Source organism: Tiliqua scincoides, chromosome 4 (assembly GCF_035046505.1).
Source record: "Tiliqua scincoides isolate rTilSci1 chromosome 4, rTilSci1.hap2, whole genome shotgun sequence".
NCBI classification, from domain to species: domain Eukaryota; kingdom Metazoa; phylum Chordata; class Lepidosauria; order Squamata; family Scincidae; genus Tiliqua; species Tiliqua scincoides.
This window is the reverse complement of record NC_089824.1, coordinates 54,590,742-54,611,752: the sequence shown is the minus strand read 5'-3', so window position 1 is coordinate 54,611,752 and position 21,011 is coordinate 54,590,742. Positions and strand designations below refer to the sequence as shown.

At 42.3% G+C, this 21,011-nt stretch overlaps 1 protein-coding gene across 1 annotated transcript in view; it reads left to right on the top strand.

Annotated features, from left to right (window-relative positions):
* LAMA3 (laminin subunit alpha 3) overlaps positions 1-21,011 on the top strand; it is a 146,154-nt gene that overhangs the window by 9,583 nt on the left and 115,560 nt on the right. The window contains exons 3-5 of the mRNA XM_066623036.1: positions 13,640-13,757; positions 14,883-15,001; positions 17,347-17,517. Of these exons, the coding sequence (XP_066479133.1) occupies positions 13,640-13,757; positions 14,883-15,001; positions 17,347-17,517 (408 nt within the window). The remainder of the gene's footprint in view (positions 1-13,639; positions 13,758-14,882; positions 15,002-17,346; positions 17,518-21,011) is intronic.

Genomic DNA, 21,011 nt, shown 5'->3' with positions numbered 1-21,011 from the left:
AGGCTCTTCTAGGTTCTGAGGCTCTGTTTCTAGGGCAACTATCTGTAGTAATGAATTTTATGTCCCTCTTCCTCCGATAGCTCTGCACAGAATCTGGAAGAGTTTTTTAGTGATTTTCAACCGCTATGTTCCAAACTCCTGTGGCGCATCTGCGGCACACTGGTTGAAAAGTGCTGGTCTCTTGTGTAGCTAGGGACTTAATAAAACCCACTAAAATATTTAAAATACTTAAGACAGTGGAGTTTCTTGGTGGACCATTTATCCAGATTACTGGGCCAGTGAGCTAAGCATGCTTGAGAAGAGTGTGGTGATTGACAAAATGGCTGGGAAGGTCACAAAAATTCCAATGGGTCCCTAAAGTAAAGCTATTCTTCACTTTCTAGAAGTGTGTTTTACTTCACTTATGTTAGGAAAAACATGTATTGCCTTCTTGGAATTCATTATAAAGCAGGATTAAATATGCACAATTAGAGGAAAGGGATTTGCAAATGAAACCAAACACTTTACAAATGCTGTGTTCCTCCTATTCTCTCTTCAGGACTCAATGACTCCTTTCCTTCCTATGTAATAAATGTGAGATTTTTAGAATATTTGTAGACCTGGGAAGTAGCATAAAACAAAAATCCTCTTTCTTTCTTCCAGTGAAAAACTTTTTCTACTTTGAAAAACTAAATGCTAAGTTTCTAAGTTTTTAAACATTTGCGTAGCATTGCTGTGTAACAAGAATCTCTAGTAAAGAATATTGGACTGAATATAAGGCTGTTTCATATGTTCACAACTATGCTCTATTTTTAAATTGGTCTTTAAAATAGTACTTTTTTCCTTAGATTTGAGAAATATTTGTGAAAGCCATCCTGTAAGTCCTATATATTATCAATATGCAAGAAAATTAAGAGAGCCCAATAGCTCCCCCCTTTTCCCCACAAGTTCCTTTGGTGACTTGATACTACTTCACTAAATTTCTTCCCTGGCTTGACCTACATAGTTATAGTACAAACTAACTGTTATTCTCAACAGAATTACTGTAGATTTACATTGCCTCAAGAAAGAATTGGGTACATGCAGAAGTGCATGCACAGACATGTATGCATCACCATAAGCTGAAACTACGGTCAACTACAGCAAAAGCAGGGGAAGGATTTACACTGAAATATAAAAGTCTGTCAGTTGGTAAAATTAATGCAATACACCGTTGCTTTAAATTACCATAATTTATGTTAAACGTTTGAAAAATGTCCCAGTTATCAGAGCAATTAAGCCACGGACTAAACTGCCAAAAGAGTTTGTGAGTTTTGCTTCCTTAGTGACTGACAAAAAAGAGTATATTAGCATCTCTTGAAGATCCTTTATATCCTTTATAAGGATCCTTTATATCTCTTGAACATCTATTTGGTCTATGATTTGCAGATTGGATAAAATATCCTGCCACCTCTTCCAGATATATAATTATTCCAATTTTTCATGTGGTATATCATTGGGAATTACCAGGTCTCAAAACTTGTGATGGTGTATTATTTCTTTATGGGAGGGGAAAGCTTTTCTGCTTCAGAACACATTGCAACTTAATGAATCTGAGTTACCAAAATTCAGATAATGGTGGGGCCTTGATATCCGCGGGTGAGCCGTTCTTGAACCCCCCACTGATACTGAAAATTGCAGATCAGTGAACCCATGATTTTTGGCCCTTTATGCCCTTCAGGGGCTTCCCCAAGCCTCCAAATGCCTTAAAAGGCATAAAAATGTCACTTCTGGTTTCCCAAGGGAAGTGGCGGGACTGGAAGTGGCATTTTTTTGCCTCTATGGGCCATTCTGAAGCCCACAGAGGCAGCAGGAGGACATACACTGCCTCTGAGGGTTTCAGAAAGCTCTCCCGAGGTCCCCTTCAGAAGGAGCCCTCCAGAGGTCCTCTTCAGAATTGCAACTCTAATCCCCTTTGGAGGGTCCAGGTGGGGTCCGAGTCAGGCTCAATGCAGGTTTGGGGGATCCACGTTGAGCCAGATTCATGGAAACAGGATTTGTGGATATGGAGGCCAGATCTGTGCTCATTGTGTCCTATCTATCTATAGATTGTACTCATTTACTATTTGTCCAAACCTCTGAGACTAAAGACGCAATTCAGACTGTGTCCATGGTCAGTGCAGATCTGGAAGGGTTGCAAACATGCTGTAAAGCACGTTTGCACCTCTGTGTGAGTTGCCTGAGCCAGCACAGTGTTGTGTGCTGGCCTGTGGAGGCCACATCTAGCCTCTGCGCCAACAGGGACGGGTAAGTATGCGCCGGCGGAGTTCACCCAGTGTGGGGGTCTGGGGGGTCATGGAGAGGGCGAGGAGGGGGTGTTTTGGGGTGGGCAATGGGTGGGCCTGTGGATGGGCAGGCATAGAGTGGGAGGAAGGGCCAGGATCTGACACTTATACCTGGGCCAGCCCTGGGCTGCTCGGATTTGCGCCACCTCTATAGGTGGCACAAATCCAAGTAGCCCCATTGGGACTGCTCTAGTGTTACCCTGGGTAAGGCAAATTTTTTCCCCTTGCCCCGGGCTGGTCTGCAGTCAGCCCCAAACTTGCAGTGAATATAGAGCAGGCCCACTGGCCTGCCTGTTCCAGCGTAAGTTAGGATTGCGCTGTATATAATGTTAACATAGAGTTCCGACATAACTATGAATATACAGTCTTTGAAGAAAGTAGTGCCATGTTTATTATAACAGTGCTTATTAGCAACTGTTAGCAACCTTGTTCATCCACAACATGGAGGAAAGGCAGGGTAAAAATCTACAAAAGATTTAAAATAAACAAATGTTCCTCTTGCCTGGTGGACAAGTTATCTCAGTGGTAAGCTAAGGATAGAACTACTTGTTACTTCAGAATCTGTGTACCTCCAAGCCCACATTTGTCAAAAAAGAGTAGAGGAGGCATTTGTAAGAGAGAATCAGCTGATGAGGTGTGTGCGCTTAACTTGTCCCATGTCCAGTAATTCTCCCTTGTGAATTTTTTTTTTCCTAGTGGAGTTATTTTTGGTCTTGAACCATATTGGGAAGAGTTAAGCTTACCCCCTATCCTGCTCCTTACCATAACAAGGCAAACATAGGGTTCAGAATGCCGCTTATCTGATAATGTGATTTTCCATCCTAAGAACATTGCTTTGGATGAACTGAATATTTCAACAAAGACACATCATAGAAGGACTCAGGTCCCTGCTTGCCTCTAGATTTTTTCCTGACTTAATTTTACTTTCCTTCAGATCTGTATCTTATATGAACCTCAAAGACTGGGCGCCCTTTGAAAATGCTTGCCTTATCTCCTTTCTTGTGTTGCAACACAGTAACCTTCATGTTGCTTATTACTGAATTATGGCTCCTCACTGTGTCATTAAGAAAATTAAATAAATCCCTAACAGTTTTCAATCTTACAACTTTCTTTTGAAATGAACTACAGTAGTTTCCATTATAGGGCCCTTCCCCTTTAAATTTTTCCTTCCTGATTTTAAGTCCTGATTTTTTTTTTTTTAGGAACTAGCCCTAAACATTCCCTGCCCTTGTGTTCTTTACCACCCTACCCCCACCTGCATGCTCTTCTTTCTTCTCCCTTCCAAACCTTCTTCTCACCTTCCAAACTCTTAAAGGGACATAAATATTTATTACAGTGCTACATTATTGTCAAGGTTGGTGTTGTTGTTCCCATTAATGGGAGTAACAGGCCCCTGGCCCCTGCCCACTTAACTTACCTTTCTCCCTTTGCTGGTTCTCCCAGCAAAGGGAGAAAGTCGTTGTTGTTCTCCCAGCACCACCACCGCTTCCTCTAATGGCCATTAGAGGAGGAGGAGGAGGAGGAGGCAGGAGTGCTGAATGCTGAGGGAGAGAGGTAAGCCTTCACCCCAACCCCTGCCTGTGTCATTTAGCTCTCTCCCTTGGTGACCAGCACCATTGCCACCACTTCCAGCATTTGCTCCACGAGCCATTAGAGAGAGAGGAGGATGTGGCGGCAGTGGCTCTGGAACTGAGGGGGAGAGTTAAGCCCTCTCCATCTTCCTCTCACTTGTTGCTTTGCAAGAAAAGGATGGAGCTTGTCCACACTTCATGCAGGAGGCAGAAGGTGGAGGATGGCCACATGATACTCTCTGCCAGCATCACCTCGTGCAACTTGCCACCTGATGCAAAGTTTTCAACACACATCACGGATGGGCAGCTCCTGTAGGGGGTGTACTAGGGGGCATGTTCTAGAAGGGGTGTACCTGTAGGGGGAGTGCATGTCACTCTCTGTAGTCACTATTACTATCTTATTCCATTGTTCTTATGGGAGAAAATTTTCCTCTTGAAATCCAGTATAGGACATGGATACACATATTGTCCCTATTAACCCCTATGTACATTATTTTTTATGGCAGGGTCAATTCCCCTTTATAAGTTGTTTTCTCTGTCCATGCTTTCTGGCCCTTAACCCTAACTCCTAAAGGACTTCCTGTGGTATGATGTTTCCTACCTTGCTAGTTAATAACCTATAATCAGTGATTTTCAACATTTTTCTTCTCATGGCACACTGATGTCACTTCCGACTTCTGGGAGACTCTTTCCCCTGTTTCTAGGGCAACTGTCTTAGTAACAAATTATCCCTCTTCCTTTTTTGGTTCTGCAGTTCTGCTCTGCCAGTGGAGAGACAGACAATTCATTATTATGGATGGTGGCCCTAGAAATAAAACCACAGAACATGGAGGAGATTTTTTTAGTGATTTTCAGCTGCTGTGCTCCAAACTCTCGCAGCACATCTGCGGACCTTTTGCAGTACACTAGTTGAAAATTGCCGGCTATATATGATTAAAACTAGAAAAGGCAGATCAGGAAAGGTGTTTTGGGGTCATGGTTGATAGGTCAATAAAAACATTAACCCAATGTGTGTCAGAAGCAGAAGCAGGCAAAGGTCATTGTAGAGATTGTTAGGGTAGGAATTAAGAATAAGACTGCTGATACGGTATTGCTTCTGAAGGAGTTTTAGGGTAGACCAAAGAGGTACTTCTTCACATAGTGCATACATGCACATACGCCTGTGGAGTGTTGCCTCAAGATGTGGTGATGGCCACTAGCTTGGATGGCTTTAAAAGGGGGTTAGACAGATTCATGGAGGACAGGTCTGTCAATAGCTACTAGTCATCATGGCTATGGGTTTAGCTGTAGTATGTCTCTGAATTACAGGGGAGCAATGGCGGGAGAGACGTATGCCATCTACTTGTGGGCTTGCCAGAGACAGATAGTGGGCTGCCATGGGAATCAGGATGCTGGACTAGATGAGCCTTTGCCCTGATCCCACAAGGCTGTTCTTATGAAAACCATCCTTAATGGAACTTTCTGTTAGGTTCATGTTCACCTTTGAAATTTTGAATTAAATTTCTTTTGGCTTCCCTAGGTTCTGGATTACCCAGGGTTTGCTAATCAGAACCAATCACTTCCCTGAATTTTGTCTATTGCTTATTGGTTTAATGAGACCATCATGCCAGAGTTGGCCAGAGATTCTGCTGGTTTTCTAGCCAACTCTGATGTTTAGTGGAAGTGTACAATGTCCAACTTTCCTCTCACATACTATGTAGTATATTTAAAATGGAATTTAGTTGTCAGATCTGAGAGCACATAGTGATACAGTTGAATCATTGGTACATGGATAGTTGTTAAGCCTCTGAAAACTAGTTGGGGAGAAATGGTATGTCTTTTGTCTGACCTGCTAATTCCACCTGGATGGTGGAACATTGTGTAGCCAGCTACTGAGTCAGTACTTGAGATCAATATCTTAACTGTCCAACAGATAGGCAGGATGTGAGTCATGAGAACATAAAAGCCTTGCCTTGCGGTATCAGACTAAAGGTCCATCTCATGCTGGAGGGAAGAAAAAGGCAGCTCCAAAAGAAAAGAGAAGAAAAGAAAAGAGAAAGATCTTAGACTTGCCTTTTGCAGGAGATGGGCTGTAGCTGAACTTCTGCTGTTCCTCTCATTTGAACAGAGTGCAATATTAGGGTTATGTGGTTTTGACTACATACATTGAAATATGTTGGCTACATTATTATAAATAAATCCATTTCTGAGTACCAGTTTGATCTTTTCCATCTCATGCTTTGTCTCTTTGGACAGTGTATTGCAGTAGTTCTCACACATTTAGCACGGGGACCCACTTTTTAGAAAAAGAATCTGTCAGGACCCACCGGAAGTGATGTCATGACTGGAAGTGACATCATCAAGCAGGAACATTTTTCCCATCCTAGGCTGTAATCCTACCCACTTTTACCTAGGAGTAAGTCCCATTGACTATCATTGTTAAAAGAATATACATAGTAGCTTGTTAAAAGTATAGGTCAGTAACATTTCCCCAGATGCAGTCACATACCATGGTAGCATCAAGTTTAAAAGATTAAAAATAAAAGATTGAAATGAATGGGGACGCACCTGAAATTGGCTCACGACCCACCTAGTGTGTCCCAACCCACAGTTTGAGAAACACTGGTATATTGGGTTATTAAGATAGGGCAAATGCTGATTAGCATGTAAGGCACCCCCTCCATATCCACCGATCCAGTATTCATGTTTTCACTTATTTGCAGATCCAGGGGGACCCTCCAGTTCCCATCAGAGCACAGTACCTTTGTTTTTTAGTTGTTGTGATGACAGCACAGGTGTTTCTTGCTTAAACTGAAGAACGCAATGTGCAGGCAACCTGCTTCCTGTTAATATTATTAGTCTCCCTGTAGCATGCAGGCTGCTTGCCTGCATGTGCCATTCTTCAGATTATTTTAAACAAGTTTAAGCGGTTTAAGCAAGGCCTGTACTGCTATCATTATGACTGAAGAACAAACGTAGTGGGTGCAGGGGAGGGAGGTTGCTTCTATTTAAATAGAATAGTTTGAATCTGGTATTCATGTGAGATCTTGAACAATGTTGGCCTGGCAAGCCAGGAAAATGAGGCCATGCAGCGCCCCTGTGAGTATGTCATGGCACCCTGGGGCACCGCATCACACACTTTGGGAACCTCTGTTATAAGTGGTAGGTTGATGGGACACCCATTTCTGAGCTCTCAGCTCCACTGTCCCTCCTTTTGCTTCTTGGACTCTAAAAGAAAGAAGGGAATGGAGCAGAAGAGAAAGTGTTGAGGAGAGCGATGGACCAGAGCATCAGGGATGCTCCTCTCTCTTCCACATTTCCTCTTCTGCCCCATTCCTCCCTTCTTTTTAGATTTCATGGAGCAAAAGGATGATGAGTGGTGGTGTCACTGAGTACTTGAGGGTAGCATTTGGCATTTTACCTCAGACAATGGGGTGTGTGTATGTTGGGTTAAGTCTTCATGGTAAAATTGGGTGTATATTGAAGGATTCATATTAATGTGTTAAGACCAGTGTGAAGTTGTTGTATTGATTTCTGCACACATTGGTATAGCTCAGTGTTTCTCAAATTGTGGGTTGGGATCCACAAGGTGGGTCGCAAGTCAATTTCAGCTGGGTCTCCATTAATTTCAATATTTTTTTTTAATATATCGAACTTGATGATACTATGGTATGTGACTGCATTTGGGGAAATTATAGACCTGTACCTTTAACAGGCTACTATATACTTTTAACAATGATAGTAAATGGAACTTACTGGTCATGATATCACTTCTAGTCATGACATCACATCCGGTGGGTCCTGTCAGATTCTCATTCAAAAAAGGGGGCCCTGATGCTAAAAGCTTGGGAACCACTGGTATAGCTGATTTCGTATGATATACTACTACATGTATTTTTAGGTGAGCCACCTTGAGCTGAGGAAAAGTGACATATAAGGCTTTTGGTCTAATGGATTAAAGAATGTACATATGAAACCACACAGAGTCTGAAAACTTAAAATGGTCTGATAGGATAAGCTTGTGTGGTTTAAAATATACAGTATTTGACATTTATTTTCACATACTCTGTACTAGACATCAGCAGATGTATTCTTACTGAAAGCAAGTTTAATGCTTCAGCTTGCTTCAAAAGAAACTTATGTTTATACAACCAGGAAAGTCAAATATTGTTAATCTTTTTTTTTCTTCAAGTACTGTGCACAAGCAAAATGCTTGTTTGTTTTATATAGCTGTACTATTATGGTTGACTTTAAGTCTAAAGCTATCAAAGTATTTATCATGTGCAGCTAAGTCTAAGCATGTTTACTCAGAAGACAGTTCCACTGAGTTCAATGGTACTCACTCTCTGCTTGGTGCTGCTGTTTTTGTTTTCAGTGTTTTGGGAGAAAAAGAATTGGAAAGCAGTCTTATTTACTGAGCAGCTTTTGATATTTTATCATCATTATATAGGATTAGAAGGTACATAGGGCTCTCTTGTTCTTTTCTTCCATTATTTTATGTTCAAGTAATCCGATCAGTCTCATAGGGAGCGTTTGCAGATACTGAACTCTTATGTAACAAATAACATGTTTCTGATGACAAGGATGTTCAAATAACAACTTGCATCTAACACAGTTATGGAATTATATGTGTAACAATTTTTTTTTTTTTTACTTTCCTTAACCATACTTAAAAGTAATATCTGAGTATCTAAATTGGGGGTTCTCAAACTTTTCAGTCTTCGGGGCCCTTTGCACTCCTAAAAGGAACCTTAAGGAGCCCCAGGGCTGCTAGGAGCACACATTGAGAATCTACATTAGAATATAAAACTTTGAGGAATGTTGTAAATATGTACTGATCATTTAATTTAATCATAATACAATAAACGAAAAAAATATTTTAAAGTGTATCTGTTAATAGAAGTTTTAAATAAAATTTAAAAATGTTGTTTGGTCCTGAATTCATCTGTCATGCTGGTGGGGTGCAAAGCAACTTCTCAGTGTTATCAAGAGGAACCCTTCTATGTGGCTGGGATAGCCACATGGAACGCAGCAGTGAGTGCGGTCTTCAGGGCCCACTTGTAAGGTGCCTTGGAGCATTGGTGCATGGAGCAGCTCGGCTCCAAACCTAGCACCAGACACTGGCAAAGAGTCAAAACAGGAGAGGAATGAGGAAGGAGAGCCACAAGAAGGGGAGGTGGGAGAGACAGCCAAGCAAACTGACAGGGGGCAGATAATGGCCACTTATCTGGAGGCCCCAGGCCTCCAAAAAGCACTGAGAAACGCTGATCTAAATCATTGGACTGACTGCCAATTAGGATGTAAAGCTATGGGGTTGGATCCTGTATTACATGTATGCTGTCTCCCACTTATGCAAGAGGGGGAAGAGCATGATTTCCATGTGGTTTTCAACAATTTCCCTTCCCCTTTCCAGCTCCCTCTCTCCCCCCAAAATCTGCTCTAGAAGGTTGGAGAATGCTTATTAAGAGGATAGGTGCGATGGGGCTGGTGAGGAAAGGGGAAATTGCTGAAAATCACACCCTTCTCTTCCTCCCCCTTGTGTGCATGAGAGACTGCTTACACAAGAGAGGGTTTGGATCCAACCTAGGGTTGTACATGGGTTGCAAACCATGGTTTGCTTTATCAGGGTTCTGTGTGGCATCTTACCAATGAAACCATGGATGAGGTAGTTTTCCTGCCTCTGCTTCAAGGTGACAAGCAGCTCCTGCTGGTGTTTCCTATACATGCCCTCTGGGATCAGAGCTTACTGTAATAAGTGAAACCATGATACTGTTAAGCATTGGCTATATAAAGCAGTGTAAACATAACAAATCGCGATGTGCAACAACCATAACAAATCATGATGCACAACAACCATGATAGAAGTGTAATATTTGCAGAAGTTCACAGTTAAATTTCTGTTTACAGTGGAACTGGTGCTATATGCAGCATAACAACAACAACAACAGTATTTATATACCACTTTTCAACTAAAAGTTCACAAAGCGGTTTACAGAGAAAAATCAAATAACTAAATGGCTCCCTGTCCCAAAAGGGCTCACAATCTAAAAAGATGCAAAAGAATACCAGCAGACAGCCACTAGAACAGACACTGCTGGGGTGAGATGGGCCAATTACTCTCCCCCTGCTAAAAAAGGAGCACCCACTTGAAAAAGTGCCTCTTACCCAATTAGCAGGGGTTAATATATCTGTTAGCATATGCAAATGTATCTGTCCCATTTGTTTTACCCAGTCTGTATACCACACAGCATTATCACAGTAATGGATCAGCGTGTTAGCCAAACAGCACTTATGAATATGATAACCTTATTTTTTTATGTTTGCAAATAAATGGAACGTGGAAATATAAAACAGTGTATGCATCTGAACTCTTGAGTGTTTCAGTTCTGGCAGCTGTTAGAACAGTGTTTGATCTCCATATGATGGCCTGTTAATACTCACCATGCAGAATCAAAAGACCTTTGGACAAACCTCAGCTGGGGCCAAAAAAGATGAAGTCAGACTCCCTTAGAAGATGTCAAAGTGCCACAGGCAACTCTGACAAATATATTTCCATTAGAGAGAAGAATGAACTTTATACAGCCAATGATTCATTGTGATTCGTTGCCAAGTAAGTCTTAGATTCTTTAAAACTTTTAAGATAATCGGTGCTTAAGGAGTGATTGATCCCATTTAACCAGCATAATTTGCTTAAGTGTAAATCATTGCCCAAACGTCTATCTTCTGAAGAAAATGGTGGATGCGTTTGTATCTGGAGGTCTTTCTGTGCAGCACAAATAGCCAACACTAACACCAGCATAACATCAAGGGCTCAATAGTATCCACAGCCAGCCTGTGCAATACGGCCTTTGCTGCATCCTGTAGGTCAGCTGGGGACCAGGCTGGTGGGGGAAGGCAAGTAAATAATTTTTTTACTTACCTCCTCTGCTGCTTCCTGGTCGCCAGTGGGCCTGCTCAGATCTGTGTCAGCTGCTGCTGCTGAGATCTGCCCCCCAGCCCATTCCCACCATGGATCTTCCTCCATTGCCACCTTACCTCACTTGCTCCAATAATTGGTTTGCAGCCTGAGGGACTTTGCTGAATCTTGTCTTGGTCTAAGGAAAAATAAAATAGTACCACTGTCATCACAGAGCAGTTTTTTTAATATGAGATTTTTCCAACCAATGAACGGTGAAAGATTATTTGTTTAGTCTGTGACCTTATTGAATTAGATATTTGGTGGCTTGCTGAGATCTTAGACATGTAACTTAGATCTTGCACTTAATAGCTTTTGGCATGATTCTTTTGACATTCAGTTTCAGTGTCTCTTATGGGTTTGTGTTCCAATTGTTGCGATTTCTTTGCTGGTTCTTCAGAAATGCAATTCTAGGTCAGACAACTGTAGGTTAATTTAGGAAATGGGTCAGAAATTCCACACTAGAAGGCACAGAAGGCTTCTGCTGTTCTGACTCTTGTTTTTACTCTTCTTCACCATGGATAGGCTTCAACTCTGTTAATTATTTTCTTTGATGTTAAAGAGATAACATAGGCCAAGCCCTCAGTATGCTGTTCCAAGTAAAATAGAATTAAAATTTCTGTTGACAGAAGAGATAGGAAGATCGAAGCCTAAGGGTACAGTGTTTAAGCAAACAATAATGCTGCTTACTTGAGAACATCTCCGCTGAAGTCACATTCCTTATTGTTTCAGGTTATAGTGCTGTAACTACCTTGACTTTATGATTAGACCACGTTTAATGGTTGTTTCATTTACATTACAATTGTTATCTTCCTTTCATAGTTATTGGCAATGGACTATGGCCTTAACTATGGCCCAATCCTATTGGGCGATTATGCAACCGGAATACACGTTTGGGCGGCGGAATGCATTTTATAGCTGTGGAGAGTGTGATAATGCTGGAAAGCGCAGTCTGGCCCCTGCCCCAAGGAGCAAGCGGCCAGGTTCACGTAATGATAGATTGGGGATGCCTGTCACCTGAGATAAGGCTGCATGGGCGCGGACAGAGGATGGAACGGAGGGGAGGGCAGATCGCGCCCAGGAAGGGGGCTGGTTCAGCAGCAGCGAATCCTGATCTGCTGAATCCTGACCCTCTTTCTGGGCCTGATCCACCTTTACATGGATGTGCACCAGGTTCGATATTGCTGGCTCAGATCTGAGTAGACATGGCAGCCAGGCATGGGCTTATCCTGGGGCAAGGGAATAAGTGCTTCCTTATCCCGAGGAGGCTTCCGGAGGTCAAAACTCCCTCATGGGATGCAGTAGATGTTGCATTGGCACCGCTGCATTGCTGTGCAGGGGGTTAGGTAGCTTTGAACTGCTTGGTTTCATACATTCTTCTCTCTCTCTCTCTCTCTCTCTCCCCCTCCCTGTGTGTGTGTGTGTGTGTGTGTGTGTGTGTTATTTTGCTCAAAGAAGCATGTATGATTCTCAAATCTGCAGAGCTTCTTATTAGAAATGTAATGTCTGAATTTCCCCTGGTGTCTGGGGATTAGAATAGGCCCTCAGTTTGGCTGTACTTGTCACAAGAGGCGACTAAACAGCCACCGGGTAGATGGGACTGGATAGCCTGGGAAGGCAGCTCATCTGAGAGAAGGAAAACTCTGATCCCAAACCTCCACTGCCTTGTGGCTACATCCAGTTATGGAAAAGGCTTCAGGAGACAACCTCGAGGCAAAATCTGGAGCCGGAGTCCCTGAGGCAGTTCATGGCTGAACACAGTCACGTTCTGGCAACTCCTGCAACGCCGCTGGAACCAACCGTATTGGCCTCTGCCTTTCCATTGGATCATTTCAGCGACGTGGAGAGGGGGGATTTGCTGCATGGGAAACAGCCTATCCTCCATACCTACTTTACCCAGGCTTCGTGCACTGGAGAGGACACTCTGTTCCAGAACCACCAATTAGAGCGTGATACCATAGTTTTCCGAGACAGAAGGATGCCAACAACAATGTCTGAATCAGCCCAATGTCCATTTTAAAAGATGTCAGTGAATTGATTCCTTAAGCCGTTTACTCCAACGTTTCTCATCAGCTTCTGTTCTTTACTATTTTAGAGCTGTAGCATTCAATCCACAGACTTAACCATTATCAGGACCAAACAAATGGCATTCATTGTACAAGGGCCTGCCCAAGAGTATTGCAGTAAGGAATGATCTTGTGCAACGTAGGTGCAGAATATGTGGGGCCTTAGTGGCATGCATATGAATTATACATCCTACTGGTTTTATCTTGTACTGTATTGTATCTTGGTTTTCTGATTTGTATTTGTATAATATGTGTATTTATTCCATATTTTGTAAGTGGCTTTGGGTGCCCTGTTTAGGAGAAAGGCAGGCTATAAATTGCCTAAATAAATACATATTAAGGCTGGAAACCTGAGGGACTTCAGCTTAGTCTGTCCTCCACCATTGTGTCTTTATGCCAAAATACCAAGTTCACGGAAAATATTGCTATTTAACTGTAGTTTTGCTTTGTTTCAAACGCATTGTGATAAGAAAATGTTGTAGTGCTGAATATATTTGAATACTGAATGTGCTGTGAATTTTTGTAAATTATTCTGTAGTAGAACTAATGGGAAACTAAATTGTAAGAATAAGCAGAACGTGTAACTATTATTGAATCTACAGTCTTTTGAGGTTTGTCAAAAGTGTAGCTTTTGTAGGGGTGCTTAGTTGTTGCTCCCTCTATATCTTTTCTACCCTATTATTTTCTCAAGAATAAATAAAATTAGATTGTACTCTGTACCGCACATTCTATTTTAATATTTCTATGCATGTGTTTCATTACCAGTTTTTTCATGTGGCCTATATCCTCATCAAATTTGCAAATTCTCCTCGTCCAGATCTGTGGGTACTGGAAAGATCAGTAGATTTTGGAAGAACTTATGCACCGTGGCAATATTTTGCTTGTGAGTATCAAGTGTGGAGCTTTTATAGGAAGGACTTCACATTCTTTCAGAGTTGCAAACTATTTTTCCCCTGGGGCTTTATCTTGCAAGAAAATGTGCAGTCTCATGATATGCATGAATGATCCTTCATTCTAAAAGTCTCCTTAGCTGTGCTTGGCAGAGACCTCTCTCAAAATAGTATTAATGATGCTTTCATCATAGTTGTAGATACATATTCCTCAAGAAATGCTTTAAATATTTGTTTTCATTAAGCTTTTTAGGAGATTAAAGTTTGGAGATAAGCACGATTAACTTGAATAAGACTTGCTTCTGAGTAGACATACAAAGGATTGTACTGTAAGAATATAGTCCTATGCAGGGTTAAGTGCATCAAAACAATTGATTTCAATGAGCTTAGGTATGCTTAACTCAAGATCAAGATGTGGGGCAGGAGTCCAATGCATGGTTTAAAGTATGTTTAAGGCCACCTGATATTTGTGTGTCTAATGGTATTCTGGATTATAGCCATTATATCCTGACATAAGAAAACAAGAGAGGTGGATTTCTGTGCTAAAACAAGAAAAAAGGAACTGCCTCTCCCAAATGGAGCATAGCTTGTCCTGCTCTTCTTGTTCTTTCTTCAGTCGCACACTCATTGACGCACTCTCAGGGTCAAGCTATACGTTATAATATAGCAGCAGGATTAGGTCCCCTTTGGATCAAGATCATTCCAGGGTCCCTTCTTCTCTTCACTTTGGCGCCTGTTATTTGCTAAGGAAAAAAAGTTCTAATTGGTGCCAGTGGAAACTCCCCCCCCGGTCTGGAATGGGTTAGTGTTGGTGGTAGGGTTAGAGTCCTGTAAATCCTCCCCCCCCCACCTGCATCCAAATCCAGCTACTATTTCAACTTACAAGACCAAGCAAAACCTTAAAGTGCCATCTAATTTCACCCCCTGTACCCAGACTATACCAGCAGGGCTTGGAAGGAGGAGAAGTTCTTTAACTGTCAGGGCTATCTTCTCTTTCGCTGAAGTTGCTGTGGTGACTTGATGACTCCTGAATAATGTTTTCAGGACCAGAAGGAGCCACATATAAAGCATATCACAAGACAGAGATAAAGGAGATTTTTCTTCTTTTTTTTTACCAGATTCTAAGGCAGACTGTTGGGAACGTTTTAAGAAGGAGGCTAATGAGCGTGTTAGACGAGATGATGATGTCATTTGCACAACTGAATATTCTCGAATTGTGCCTTTAGAAAATGGTGAGGTAAGTCCAACAACAGCATTCATATTTCATATTTACAGAGTATAGAGGGGTCACATGTGTTTTTCTCAGAAGCCTACTGCAATGAACTTATTTAGTAAGTTGGTCCAGCAGTATTCAATGTTAAATATAATTAAGTCACATTGAAACCAAATTCTCTTATATGATGTCATCAGGCTATATGTGGTTACATAATTTTGGGTATCGTTGAGGAGGAAATTCCCCTTCCACTTTTCACCTTCCTTCTCTTTGACCTGCATAATGTTGGTGCCCACTAACAGCCCAATCCTAAAGGTGGTGCAGCAACGCCAAAGCAGTTGCCACTGCATTCTGTGGCACTGCGGCAGCCGATGAAGGACTCCTTGGGGAAAGGGGACTTTCTGGGGAAAGGGACCTAAGCAGTGCTAGTCTATCAGTACCCTTTTTGAACTTAAAAAATGAGTGGCAGCAGAGCAAGTTTGCTTGCAAAGAGGACATTTACACACACACCTGCTGTCTCTCAGAAGTGATTGTGAGCAACCCTTAGAGGGTGAAACATTTCTGCTGAATATATTCAGGCTCCTCAATTTTTTTTTTTTTAAATTCTGGAAGTCTTCAGTTTCTACATATCTTACATTCTGGTTATCAGTTAGATTTGCAAAGGGTTCATTTAGAGGTGAGTACTGGAGTGGCAGTCCTCTCCCTCAGGAGCACATGGAGCCTTTTCCCCCCTCAGCATTCACCTCCATTTTCCCTGGCCTGTCACAAGTGTGCTCTTGACTACCCCAGTTACTCCCAGGTGTCTTTGCGTTCTTTTCTGGCCACCATTTTCTAAATGTAGTGTAGGCAAGTCACTTTGGGATAACTTTTCCCCATCAATATTCTGTGCATATTCAACCATATACATGGGCACAACAAGACTACAGAAACCTTCATTGGCAAACACCTATTCACATTTTACCCTACCAGAGGGACATCTTGTGCTAATAAATACTTACTGACATGGATAAAGGCTATTTCTTGGCTCCTAAAATAGTAAGTTCTAAGAACTGAGCCCTGCATTTCATTATTCTACAATGAACTCTTGTTTAAAAAGAGCTTTGAAGCTTTTTCTTTAATCGTAAGAAAAACATGCTCCTGCTTACAGGGAAATTCCATAACAACATTTTGTATTTTCCTGCAATCATAAAGAGCCATTAATCAAAGGTCTCATTTTCTGTCAGCAGTCGCTAACTTCATGAATCTTTGTGTTACAGCTATAAAATAAACACTTGTTGGTCGAATACTACGGTGGTCACTTATCTCTTCATGATTATTATGGATGTATGAATAACTGTTGTTGATATTGCAGTAATCATAAGCATTATTTGATGTGCATTGTTGGCCAATCATGCCAGTTGTATAGAAGCTCCTGTACTTTAAGAACATTCAACTTAGGCCCAAATCCTAACCAACTTTCCAACACTGGCATAGCTGTGCCAATGGGACGTGTGCTGCATCCTGCAGTTGGGTGGCACTCATGGAGGCCTTCTCAAAGTATGGGAATGTTTGTTCCCTTACCTTGGAGCTACATTGCTCTTACGTCAGTGCTGGAAAATGGGTTAGGATCGAGCCCTTAAGAACTTTCAAGATACAAGCATGCCTGACCATATGTCCATAGATGGCATCAGCACCTATTCCTGTACATTCCCCATCTTGTTCTAGCCTTTCCCAGCAAGCCCTGTTAGCTCACTTTTCAAGGTAAGGCTAGACAGTATAGTGTACAGTTGGTGTACTGTAAATAATTTTTTTTTCATATTATACAACATATCCATTACCGATAATAGTGATGTTGAATGTAAGAACAAAACAACTTCCAAACATACCTTTGGACTCTAACTTGTTTTTAAATATTGGTGTGTCTATATTATCTCCTGGGAATAGGGTTCCATTCAGGCATAGGAGCAACAGGGGGATGTATGCATAGTTCTGTTTAAAACCGTTGTGGCTACTGTTATCTTAGAAATCATACAAAGCTGGTGTAGCATAATGAATAAGAGATAGAGCTGCACAGCAGGATTTTCCTGGTTGGAATCTCACCTCTGCCATAAACTCATTTGGTAGCTTCAGGTAAGCAGCTCTGCCTCAGCTGCAATATGGGATTAATAATGTTTACCTGACAGCATTGTTGCAAGGAGTACATCAGAGTAATATATGTGAAGGACTTTGAACACTCAAGCACCATACAAATGATAAGTAATATTATTAAGAAAGGGCCAGTGGCCCTGCGCATTCATCTCTTCTGCAGGGATGTATACATTTTGTGCTATTAATGTGTCCATGTTTTTAAAATGAATCTCTCTCTCTCTCTTTCTCCCCCTGCCCCTTAGATTGTGATTTCCTTGGTAAATGGACGTCCAGGAGCAAAAAACTTCACTCACTCTCCCATGCTTAGAGAATTTACAAAGGCAACAAATATCCGTTTACGCTTCCTCAGAACCAATACGCTTCTTGGACACTTAATATCTAAAGCTCAGCGGGACCCCACAGTGACACGGAGAGTGAGTAAATGTGACAAAGAGGACTATGCAGTGAATGTGAAGAGGCACTAGTGAGATCTATAAGATTCATAAAATCTACTCAGCAGTTCCCTGTTCATTCCCCAATCTGCAAAATATTTGTGTAATTTTAGGAACCCAATCCTACCCAACTTTCTAGGCACAAATGACTAATGGCTGGAGCAGTGGATCTCACATATTTAGCACTGGGAGCCACTTTTTAGAATGAGAATCTCTCAGGACCCATCGGAAGTGATGTCATGACTGGAAGTGACATCATCAAGCAGGAACATGTTTCACAATCCTAGGCTGCAATCCTACCCACATTTACCTAGGAGTAAGTCCCATTGACTATCATTGTTAAAAGAATATACATAGTAGCTTGTTAAAAGTACAGGTCTGTAACATTTCCCCAAATGCAGTCACATACCATGGTAGCATCAAGTCGAATATATTAAAAATAAAATATTGAGATGAATGGGGACCCACCTGAAATTGGCTTGTGACCCACCTAGTGGGTCCTGACCCACAGTTTGAGAAACACTGGGCTAGAGGTATTTGTTTCCAGTGAGTAAGATAGGGTTATAGCAGAGGTGCCCAAACTGGGGTGTTGTGACACCCTTGCCAGGGAAGCTCTGTCTCTGCTCCCTTAAGGGGCAAGACAATGGTGAAGGCAGCAGAGTGCAATTGCCACCATCATGTCGCTGCTGGATTTTTTTTTTTAGATTTATCTCTGACAACATCATTCCTCAGAAAGCTCAGGAAGCCCACAGACCCCTCTGCAGGGCTCCTCAAGCCTCAAAATAGCTAAAAATAGCAATCATGACTCTCTTCTGGTTTGCAGTTGCAAAGAGTTTGGGATTGTGGAGAGTTTGGGAATGCCTGGTAATAGCCTAAGTCTTTACTGACTCAGTGGTCTTACTTCTGAGTAAAATAAATAACGCCGTTTTCAAACCCCTCTACTAATGACCCAATTCTGTGGGCTGTTTACATCACCATAGCAAGCATTCCAGTGGCGTAAACAGCTTTGTGTCTGTCACAAACATGACAGTGCTGGTGAGCATGGCCTGGCTGCTGCTGCAAGCAGTGAGTAGCTGGGTCTGTGTAAAGACACCTGCCGCCAGTGGTAAGACCATACAGGGATCAGATGGGAGGTGGGGGTGGCAGGGAGGCAATGGGGGTGGGAAGGAGCATGGATCGGGACCGGGAAGGGGGCGGGTGTGGCAGTGGCAGTGCCTGCTGAATCCTATCCACCTTCCTAGGCCTGATCCACCTTCACCAGTCAATGTCGACGTGTGCCAGCAATATGGCACAGGTCGGAATTGAACCATGATGGCAGCAGGGGATTACGCTGGGGAAAGGGAATAAGGAGTTCTCCCCCCAAGGAATCCTCAACATGCCAAAACTCCCCTTTTGGATATAGTGGAAGCCACATTGGCACTGCTGCATCACCAGATGGCAGTTGCGGACCTGACCCCTGTGACACATCAGGGCACAGGCCTCTGTGTCCCCCCCAGAGGAGATTCACCCAGCTGTATGGAGCCTTGCACTATATCCACAAGCACTCCAAAAGCCTTCTGAGGCCTCCGGAGCACTGTTAACCAGTACTGGAAACAGCATTCTGGAGACCTCAGAAGGCTTTCAATGTCTGGGACACAACGCTGGGCCTGTACTGTGGAACAGCTCCAGAGAGCAAGCGGAGGTGGCAGTGGTAGTATGGTGGCCGCAGCAGCGCTGCCCCCACAGGTACCACAGGTGTGGCACATGGGGCTTCCCCCCCTTATCCTCCCCCCACCACCACTGCCACATGGGGAGTTAGGTAGAATTTGGCTGTCTGGTTCCTGTTTACCACACAATTTGTCCAAAGACACTATTTTTGCCAGCTGCATCTGTGTCTAGGGTTTTTTTTTTGAGGCAAGTGGGATGCATACATGAAGCAGAATTTGTAGGAGGAAATAATCCCCTGCAGTTTCAATTTATTGTGTTTCCTGGACACCGAAGATAAAGTAGCAAACTTGGTTCCCTTTGTTTGACCTTCTCCCTTCCACTGTACATCAGTACTGCTCAGGTAGGGTGGAGAATCTTTCTCTTGTTTTCTTAAATGTACACAGAAGTGACTATAAATATTGACATTTACATTGACTCAGCCCAAGCTGAGTACCGCTTTATCGGCCTCCTGTGTTGGTGGCAGGGCGTGGTGCTGAGATAGCAAGTTGTTAAGTTGTCTGCACAGCTTGAGGCTAGTAGTGCTTGCAAACATCTTACAACTCAGTCCTGTGTGTATTTGCTCAGGAATAGATCCACTGTGTGCAATGCGCCATTTGCAAATGCTCATGCATAGGATTGCAGCCTCGTGTTCCTGAGTGCTGACAGATCTGCAATGTTAAGATTGGAAAAAGCTATCAGTGGAACAAGGCAAATAATTAAACAGTTCTGGATGATGCCTAACAATTGGAACTTGTGAGACAAGCTCTGTGTTGTCTTGGTCCCTAGCCAATGCCATGAATTTTGAGGGGAAAACTCAATACAGTATTTGTTGCATTCTCCTGTTGACTGATATTGCTCTAGTTCTAAACCAAGTGCTTTGGGTTTATGCTTCATAAGTCAACAAATAATTGTGGTCTTCAGAAGAAGCTATGTCAGGTTGGGAAACCATTGCTTCAAAATGAGTTATAAGTAACCATTAAAGAGCTAGTGGCAGTACACTATTTCTTTTTTGGTGGTCTTTGTGCAGTCACACTTATGGGTTCTGTGCCTGCACAGAGCAACCTTGGAACCTTTGAGCTGTAGCCAGAGAACCGATGCTTGTCTCTCCCTCCAGGAGAGCACATGTAGCCACCTGAAAAGGGGGTTTCCAAGTGCCTTCCCACTCAGTTTTCTTCTAATTGCTGTGTGAGCAGTGGCTTTGGAAATTGCTCTGCTGCGTTTTTGCTGTGACTTTAACAGCCCAATCGTACAGGCTTGTATTGCCAGCAGAACTAGCACTCCACCAGCACTACCTGCTTTACAGCTGCTGTAAAAGGCACTCTGGCAGCACACAAAGTAGCATGCTGTTAGAGTACCAGAGGGGAGTCCAGGCTATATTAAATTTCTGCCCAGCCCACAGGTGTAAACATTTGATCCCTGTTGCGTATATGCAACGTTGGGCAGAAATGGTTTAATTTTAGTGCAAGGATTTCAAAAAAATGCCACTATTTTTTAATAGCATTAATAGTTCAGCCACAATTTACGCTATGCAGTTGAATAATATGATGTGTAATACAATGCATTAGGCAATAGGATAGATAAAAACACAAAATTTAAGATAACTGAAGAAGTTTTGATGATACAAGAAATAAAAAAATAAAAAAAAAATCAAAGATTACTATTGGAATCGGCACCTTTGAATTGTATAAGAAACATTAAAAATTCAACATAAACATTTCTTGTGTTACACAATGTATTAAAATGAATAATGCGTGGTAGATGGAGGTATCTGTGTATTTTTCACTATCAGT